The sequence below is a fragment of the Heterodontus francisci genome, chromosome 37 (assembly GCF_036365525.1).
Source record: "Heterodontus francisci isolate sHetFra1 chromosome 37, sHetFra1.hap1, whole genome shotgun sequence".
Classification (NCBI taxonomy): Eukaryota; Metazoa; Chordata; class Chondrichthyes; order Heterodontiformes; family Heterodontidae; genus Heterodontus; species Heterodontus francisci.
This window is the reverse complement of record NC_090407.1, coordinates 29,723,390-29,733,321: the sequence shown is the minus strand read 5'-3', so window position 1 is coordinate 29,733,321 and position 9,932 is coordinate 29,723,390. Positions and strand designations below refer to the sequence as shown.

General features: G+C 40.8%; 1 protein-coding gene across 2 annotated transcripts in view; it reads right to left on the bottom strand.

Moving 5' to 3' along the window:
* Positions 1-2,330: 2,330 nt before the first annotated feature.
* Positions 2,331-9,932, bottom strand: part of rcc2 (regulator of chromosome condensation 2) — a 37,778-nt gene continuing 30,176 nt past the window's right edge. For both annotated transcript variants that reach the window (XM_068017453.1, XM_068017452.1), the window contains 2 exons: positions 8,648-8,725; positions 2,331-6,802 (listed from right to left, as the gene is read on the bottom strand). In XM_068017453.1, the coding sequence (XP_067873554.1) occupies positions 6,698-6,802; positions 8,648-8,725 (183 nt within the window). In that variant the 3' untranslated portion in view covers positions 2,331-6,697. The remainder of the gene's footprint in view (positions 6,803-8,647; positions 8,726-9,932) is intronic.

Here is a 9,932-nt window from a genome sequence, read left to right as displayed (position 1 = left end):
GATTTGCACTACAAATCAATAAAAACATATTTGCTTACTTTTTTTGTCCAAATTTTTATTCACAGAATAGTTTATGCACAAATAGGCACTGGTCTTATACCACAAAATAATATGCAGGTTGATCTAAAGAAAACCAAAAGTCCACTATTCTAATAAATCACTTTTAACAGTGCACATTTCACTGGTTAATATCCATTCATGTCAGCTTCCAAACAAACATTCAAAAAAGGTTGGAAATAGTTTTCAGCCAAATCAAAGATTTATTCTTCAGGTGCAGAATCAAGCTGCCATGCAGCCGCTTTAAAAGCAATATTAAAAAGAGACTCAACAGTGTGTTTTTAAGGGTATTTGACAAGGTTTTCATGAACAAAAACCAATGCACAATAACAGACTGTCTGCAACTCGGCTCTCCCTTGAAAATGAATGAACTAAAGCAGAAAGTATCGTCCATCCAGTTAGATGCAGATCTACAGACTGACTGCAGACTCAGAACTGGTGGCTTGTACATCAGTAACCGAGTAGTATTGAGCGATACTGGCCTCATATTCAATGCTGATCATTGAGTTGTTTAATAAAGCAGGAGCACTCTTAGCATCAACATGCCTGGGCTCAGGAGAGAGGTCAACTCGGTGTTCTCCCAATTTCTATTCAGTGGCCAGGGTAGAAATGTTTGTTTGGCTATGTTTTATTACGTTAAAGATGCTATACAAGTTATGCTGGATAGTGTAAAAGGTTATTCTGTGTGTCCCCCTCCCAAATTTGCCAATCAAAAGGGCCATTTGCACAGTTGATCGCTTTTGGCTTCTTCCATTTTTTATGCAACTTAAAGCTACTGCCAACTCCTGTGAAAGGTCATCCACCTGAAATGTTAACTCTATTTCTCTCTCCAAAGATGCTGCCATATTGCTGAATATTACCAGCATCTTCTATTTTCATTATATATTAAAGCTACTGCTGTTGTCTCCACTTGACTGTATTTCGTCTGGCACTCTGAACCCGGGCTCCCTTTACCTGCAGACTACCTTCTGGTACACTCAACTCCAATCTCTACATTCAGTCACCCATAACGTCACTCTTCTTTTCCCCACTTCCCTGCAACATACCTTTCTCAGTTCACTCCCAATTAACTGCTGCTCCCCTAACTTCACCATTTCAGCTTTCTTCAGGATGTTCCCATAGCCTTACCCACTGCAGCATGCACCATTCGCTTTACAGCCACGATCCAACTGTGCCAGCTCTTTCCCAGCTAACATCCACAGAACCCTTTCACCAAAAGGCCAATCTCTCAAATCTCCTTCCCAATGACTGCTTTATACTGCTGTCCAGACCACAGCATTACTTGCCTTGCAGACAAGGCCTTCCCAATTCACTTCAGCCCAGGAGTCTATTGATACCCTGAGTGTGCCAAATCTGGCACAATGACTCCTTGCCCAGTCCCAAAAATCACACTTGGGTTCCCGTCCCATCTGAAATTGTCACAGCCAAGGTCTCTCTGGGTCATTCCTCTTTACCTATAGTGAACTCATTCTTCTTTCCTAGTTTGACCACTGTCCCTTCTTGGTCTACAGATCTCCAAGGTGATTTCCTTATAGCAATCACCTGCTTAATCCAACCTTACATCTTCTCATCCTTGGTTACTTTAATCTTCACCTGAACTCTCCACCTCCTCATTAACTCTCTGCACACTGGTGCGTTAGCTTTGCTCATTTGAACATTAACTTACATTGTAGAAAGCCTTTAATGCAATGGAACTATAAACTTTGCTCAATGAAAAGTAAAGGATACAATCAACTAACTAAAGACACCACAAAATGTCTGGTACAATGGATATTCACAACCTCAGGATATCCCAAAGTGCTTTACAGCCAATGAAGTACTTTTGATATGTAGTCACTGTTGGAATGCAGTAGTCAATTTGCACATAGCAAGCTCCCACAAATAGCAATTTGATAACAAGCAGATAATCTGTTAGCTGGTGTTGGCTGAGGAAGGAATTTCAGATGAACACCAAGTGTTTGAATCCTCTTACCCCATAACATAAATTTCAAGGGCATTGTTTTCAATCTCGATTCAATCCTCAGGATAGCAGAGCGCAAAATTCTCTAAATTTTAGGTTGAAAAATTTAAGAAAATGGTTTTAAGATCATGTTGGGGGCACAAAATCGAGCAGAAACATCTTCTTGTTAACATGTACTGGTAGTTCATCTGCAAAAGGTCAGAGACAAAAGGATGAAGATAATTTATCATGAGGTATTAAACCAGCACTCCTCCCAAATTCTACCGCAGTTAATCAACAGTACAGAAACTACATCCATAGTCTCACACAGTGGAAGGAAACAAGGTAAAATTTATTCAATTTATTGCAGGAAATACAAAAGTAAAAAAAGAAAAGTTTACAGCACTGAACAGGCAGCTAATTGACTACAAATCACTAACTAAATCTAAAGATGCCAAGAAATTAGTCATTAATAACCAGCATGAAAAAAGACACCCCCTGCCCACCCACTTTACTAAAGAAGCTGACAGCTCACCTCCACTTGGGAAGTGCTAAAAACTTGCAAATGTTCAATTCCATTATTATTTTGTGTTGCCAGGGAAGCCATTAGCAGTACAACAAATAGAAGGTGTTTGTGCGCAGTGAAACCTCCCCAGGCACCACTGCTGCAATGAACAGTTCAGATTTTTTTCTCCTTTGGGGTAACATAGCTGAGAGGGAGCAGGGATTTTTTTTTGTCTGCATTCCTCCCCAATAAAGGTTCTGGGATGGGAAGGGGGCTGGGAAGAAAGAATTTTCACTATAATAGCTTCAGGTCTTGGTCAACACATTTTTCCACAGACAAGGTTTTTAAGTAAGATGAACCACTTTCTACTTTATCCCAGTACAGGCGTTTCTAAATTTGGACAATTGAAACTGACAAAAAAAAAGGATGTTGGTGCTTAAAAGGAAAAGTCCAGCTTGACTCTACACTTAGACTATGAAAATTAAAAGAGACAGGATCAGGTTCTAGACAGCTGAAACTGAAAACTAGAAGCAAATTGTGCAGGCACATGAAACACAAAAGTTCAGTAACATATAGAGGAATCAAATGCAGGTGATCACAGGCCAATTGACCTGTTACTCTTAAATAGCAACAACAGCTTTCCTTTTACTAAGCAGAAAAATTTACGAAACAAGACGACCAACATCAAAGTCCCCAGAGAAGAGCACCATCTTGTGCTATGTCGAGCTGTGTTATTCATTTTACACACAAATTCCACCAGCTCAGGATCATTGAAAGATGTCAACGAGTCCAAAGTTATCCAAGTTACTTTATTTTTGAGACAGTCTGGTTGAATTCCATGCAACACTTACAGAAAAAAAGAGTGCATACTCACAGCTACTCACAGTGCACCTGCATTCATACCCAATTTTGAAAAAAAAGGGCAAAATCTGGGCCAACGTTACAAATTTGCCACCCTGACGCTTAAGCATTGGTTGCTGCAGGAGGACACCAACATAATAGTGCCACGCAGGGACACTTATGTACAAGAATAAAAAAAGGACCAGTATAAAAAATGCACACGCTTCTCAGTACACCAATTCAATTTTCAGGATAGTAACTTACCAGGGTCTCAAAAACCCCAAAGACCGGGAAGGTACAAACAAACCAAGTCACTAACTGTTAATGACATTACAGCACTGCAAGCTACCGAATGGAAAGCGGGCAGGTTGGCTGATAAATTAGAGTTGGGAGAAAAACATTTAAAAAAGCAAAAATGAAAAAAAAGGGAGGCAGGTTTATTGAACATTTTACAAAACAGAATTTTGTTATAATTCCAGTACGGACTGAAATCAGGAAACATCTGGTTATGAGATTTAGATACACAATTGATTATGACATGCACATTGGTGCAACTTTAACTGGAATACAAAATCCAGTTTAAGTTGTAGCCAATCGCTTCTAGCTTCTTTAAAAGAATGTGCAGCTTGTCACACATTCAAACGCTAAAAGGTAACCTGAGGAATTTCCATGAAATCAACACCTTTAGCACCAACATGCCAAGACCACCTTCACCTGATCAAAGACTGCATCATGGAAAGAGGATGCATCACAGGATAGGCAGAGATATCCCACAGTACCATCAAATTATTCTAAAGCTCCACTCCCCCACAAAACTGGAGCATTAACAAGCATTTAAAACCTTAAATCAGTTAAATCAAAATTATTAAATTTATTGGTTTACTCAGGTCAGAATCCTTCATCTCACCAGTAATTCTGCTTAGAGTGATTATAGGAACCAAATCACAAGGGTCCTTCCAGCACATTCACCTCAGGCATCAGAATTTTAATTCAGTTAAAATTTATCTTGACAGACATAATGAATTTGAAGGAATGAGATGAAAAGGTAACTACACTAACAATTTTGATTCTGCAAAGAAGTTAAACAAAAGAAGTTAGAAAAATTGTGCAGTAACTCCCAGTTTTCCAGTTCCTCTTGTCCCCCCAAAAACTTGAAGGGGTATTTTAGGTCCTGCATATTAAAAGAGGGCTGCAAGAACAGGATTTAAAAATCAAAGGGTCACAGAATTGCATCTGTGGAGTCAGGTGCATGGTTTTCTGAATGGCATGAGAGCCATAACACTGAAGACAGTTGTAGTTGGCCATGCTGTACCTTAAAAGCATCGACACCTCTCCGAGGAATTATCAATACTGCACACCTTATGGCCTGTCAGGCCACAAAGAAGCAATGGAAGAGGGCAAAGATTAAAGTTTTGGTAATTGTCAGAAATGAGAAAACATCTTTCTTTTTGAATTTATAGGTTTTCCACTTGACCTCATTTATGCACTACAACATAACAGATGAGAAATCCCTTCTGACAAAGCACCAAACGACACTGGAACTTAGAACATAATGTAATGAGGGTTCAGTATGCAAATTTTAATATGTAAAGTATCACATACGACCTGTTCACTAATGCTAACGGAAGAATCAAACATGTTTATAATAGCCTCACCATTGAATATATAGACTGACTGCACAGAATACAAATAAATTCTCCAAATACCCAAAGACCTTTTGGTCACGTAGACTGTCCTGCATCAAATCCTGTTGTGCCTTATGCTCCTAATAGAACACCTGAACTAAAACTTACACTGACCTTTAGAACAGCAAAGAGGTTAGTCAAAAAATGAACAGTCACTAAGCCACTGGTATTCAAAATAACTGGGACCCCACCTCCCCTATGGCAGGTTCCTTGCTCTTCATTCCTCTGGACTTCAGTTCTCTTTGGATTGTAATGCCAATTTCACTCCTTCCCTCTATGGGGAAAGGCAGCAAAGGAATGTTATAATCCTTGCATTTATAAATGATCATGTCACATTGAAAAGTCTCAAAAACACCTCTGACTTTTCAAGTCCAGTGACTGTCTAAGCAAAAGAAATGTCCCAAATGGTTAGGATTTGGGCTGATAAAGTTAGTGCACAAAGATTTCACCTTGTTGCCAGAGTACTCGTTCAAAAAAATGAAAAAAAGGGGGGGGGGGGGGTGGGTAAGTAGGGCATAAGAGAACAAGGGGAAAAATATTTTAAAACAGGTTCCATTAGCTTATCAGAAGTGTAGAACTGTAACCAAACACATAGCTTAACTTAAACGTAGACGAGGAATGGAAAAAGTGACTCTACTTGGGGCTGTGCGGAGGAAATCACCAAAATCAAATAATTATTGGCAACGAATTGACCAGAATGGAGCATCATAAGGCACTTTCACACTGATGGTGTGCTATTGACAGCAAGTATGCTGCACTCCTCTCAACAGCAAACGAACATGACCCACGATCTTAATGGCACAGGGGCCCCAATTTTTTGTGGAGTCTCAAAAACAGAGGTCAGAAGCATGGAACGCAAGCACCTTTCTACAGGCCCTTCAAAATGAAGCTGGAGATATGCAATTGCACTAAAAGGGGGCATTTGCGATCCAAAAACAGATTTATGCTGGAACATTGCTCCCCTACAACACCACTGACAGTGTTGAAATGCCTTTACACCTAATCTCAATTGAACCACTCAGGTCTTGTCCTGCCCTACAGGAGCATTCTGTTGTTACAAAACCTGACTCACATTTCAGGACTTGGCGGTTAGCAGAACCAGTTGGAAAATCCCTACCCTCTTCCCACATAATCAGAAGGAGGACATTAATTTCACAATTCACGAATATAACACTGGCCACAACATCTGACCAGATCAGAACTAAAGTTAGAAAATATAACTGTACCAGTTTGATAGTTTAATAGCAACCATTTGAAGACCATGGATCCCAGCATTCCAGCTCGTTTACACCACTCTTGCTGGCCAATTAAAATAGCCAAATCTGGGCTTTTAAAAAAATACAAAGAGCTCCAACACAACAGTAGGAAATGGCCATTACTGAAGCAATGGTAACACAATGGCCATGGAACACAAGTAAAATTAACTAGCTGCGTGCATTGTTAAATCAATTGCTCTGGAAACACTACATAGCTGCGTATGCAATCGTGATCATGTAAGTACCACTAACATTTTTTATGAATTGGAAAATTTCTTTATAGGATGTTGTCCATTGCCTGGCTCCCTGTTCAGTGTGGATTTTTTTTTTTTGTCTTGTTGACCAGTGCACTGTAAACTTCAGCTGCCTTTGTTCAAGTGAAGCTTTCATGTGTGGTTGCTCAGGCTACACAGCATCAGATAATCCGTGGGTTATATTCGGGCAACTTCTTAATCCTCTCTTTCTCTGCATCACTTTCATCTCTTGCTATCATCAGCGAATGAGCATGGCCCATAGCAACCTGCAGGAAAAAAAAATTAAAATTCTTTTCCTGCAAAGCATTATTGGGTATGAAGTGTTGACTGTTGAAGATCACTAGAAAGACTTGCATTTGTATAATGTCAGGATGTCCTAAAGCACTTTACAGCCAGCGAATTAAGTACTTCTGAAATATAGGAAACACAGCAGCCAATTTGTATACAGCGTGATTTTATTTTTATTCTCACATGGGATGTGGGCATCACTGGCTAAGCCAGCATTTGTTGCCCATCCCTAACTGCCCTCAAGAAGGTGGTGGTGAGCTGCCTGCTTGAACCACTGCAATCCATCTGGTGTAGGCATACCTACAGTGCTGCTAGGAAAGGAGTTCCAGGTTTTTGACCCAGCGATAGTAAAGGAATGGCAGTTTAATTCCAAGGCAGGATGGTGTCTGGCTTGGAGGGGAACTTGCAGGTGGTGGTGTTCCCTTACATCTACTGCCCTTGTCCTTCTAGGTGGGAGAGGTCACGGGTTTGGAAGGTGCTGTCGAAGGAGGCTTGGTGAATTGCTGCAGTGCATCTTGTGGATGGTACACACTGCTGCCACTGTGCGCTAGCGGTGGAGGGGGTGGATGTTTAAGGTGGTGGATGGGGTGCAGATCAAGCAGGCTGCTTTGTCTTGGATGGTGTCGAGCTTCTTGAGTGTTGCTGGAGCTGTACTCCAAGTGGAGGAGTATTCCATTACACTCCTGACATGTGCCTTGTAGATGGTGGTAGGCTTTGGGGAGTTACTCGGCATAGAATTCCCAGCCTCTAACCTGCTCTTGTAGCCACAGTATTTATGTGGCTAGTTCAGTTCAGTTTCTGGTCAATGGTAACCCCCAGGATTTTGATAGTGGTGAACTGAGCGAAAGTAATGCCATCGAATGTCAAGGGAAGATGTTTAGATTATCTCTTGTTGCAGATGGTCATTGCCTGGCACTTGTGTCACACAAATGTTACTTGCTACTTGCCAGCCCAAGCCTGAGTATTGTCTAGGTCTTACTGCATGTGGACACTGACTGCTTCAGTATCTGAGGAGTCATGGTACTGAACACTGTACAATCATCAGCGAACATCCCTACATTAGTTCATATGGTAGAGGGAAGGTCATTGATGAAGCAGCTGAAGATGGTTGGACCTAGGACACAACCCTGAAGAACTCCTGTAGTGATGTCCTGGGGCTTAGATGTTTGGCCTCCAACAACCATCTTCCTTTGTGCTCGGTATGACTCCAACCAGTCATAATAACCAGATAATCTTTTTTTTTTAAAAAGTAATGCTGGTTGAGGGATAAATATTGACTAGGACTTAGAGGAGAACTCCCCTACTCTTCTACAAAATAATGCAGATCTTTTGTGTTTACCCAAGAGGGTAGATGAGGTCTCAGTTTAACGTACCATCTGACAAATGGCACCTCCAACAGCCCATCACTACATAGTCAGCCTTGATTTTGTGCTTGTTAATTTCTGGAGTGTGATTTGAACCCAAAATCTTGGGACTCACTTGAATCCTGTCTGTTGAGCCATGGCTGTCACTGGACCATCACACTAACCCCCTATTTATGAATCAAATAATATTGCTACAGCCTTGGTCCCCTTCCAACAGGTACAGATCCAATCCCTTTTCGGAGTGTCAACAATCCAGAATTAACTAAGTTTTCTGGAAGTCCATTTCACATCCACTATCCTATGATGGAAAAATTTATTTCAAATTCACTAGAACTTCTGTAAGAATAGAAAATTCCCAGGCAAGCATTGTGGAGTACTGCAGACAGCAATGCTCAAGAAACGTGCTCCTGTATACTTTTTACAGCTTAAGATGGAAAAGAAATAATAGCTCACTCTCACCTGCTCAATATAAACTCCATCCAAGGTCTTTATCTCCTGTGCAGTGGTGGAGGATTTGGGTTTGTTGTCTCCATAGCCCTGTAACATCAGTTATGGTTTAAATGATACCAACAGACTGCAGTTATAAAAGACTGCCATGTGACCGGGTCCCTTATCAAGACATTTTGTTTATAAAGGTGCAGGGCATGCTGATTATATTTGGCATTACAAAAACATCTATTACTTATTAAAAATGTTAAGTGGGTCACAACATTACATTTCAAAACACAAAGAATAATCTTGGCAGCCTCAGTCAATGGCAAAATCCATTTTGAATGGATTATCATTTGGTTACACTGCCAGTTGCACTTGTAGATAGTGATGCAAATAGTTGCTAATAATAAATTGGTCAAAGACATCAGCTCGAAAAGCAGCACTTTGTATTTAAGTGAATGGTCCTGAAGTTTCAGACAGTTGTCAGCAGGCGTCTCTTAAAAAACTGCAACTTTCCCCATTCTGATATAAATAAACTTAGTTGAACATTCCAGATACCTCCTTCACGGTCTGCTGTCAACATACCAAATTTGTTGGACCGGGTTTCAAAAACCCCTCCATTAAATTCTCCCCTCAAGCCATTCATGTACTGTTTCTGTTGCGACCACTTTGAATGCAGTAGCATCGAATGATCTTTTATTTTATTTATGCAAACAGAGTACACTTGCAGACACATTTGTCACCATTCATAACTCTACTGAACTTGTGCAGGACATTCAACTTTCACTGGCACGTAAGAACTTTGCCTTCACTATGCAGCAAAACCTAAAAGGTGCACACACCCTTGCTTTCTTCCTCCAGTCCCCCCCACAGTGACCAGTGAATACTATCCCTTCGTGTATCTTCCGAAAACTCCTTTCCCCACCAACAGAGCACCACCACCATCAGACCCTGTTGACTCCCCAAAAGCAGGGCCACCAACCTTTTGGTCAAGATCCTCCTCCAGTGACAAATGACTCCTCACCATCCAATCCTGCTTAAATACTGCACTTGGTCTGGATACCCCTTAATAAGCAAACGTAACTAAGACTTTCTCCAAAGCTTCACAAGATGTGCCAAAGCCACCAACACCAAATAACTTTAAGAAAACCAGGAACGGAGCAAAAACTGAAGCAAAGAAATCTTTCTATATTAGGATCAGACAGCTCCATCGGAGGTGCAAGAGTTTTACAAGGTGGCTAAAGATTCCTTGCAACTTGTAGATCCCACACGATGGCCATGAATTACGACTTTGTATCAGCAAGTGGGGCCA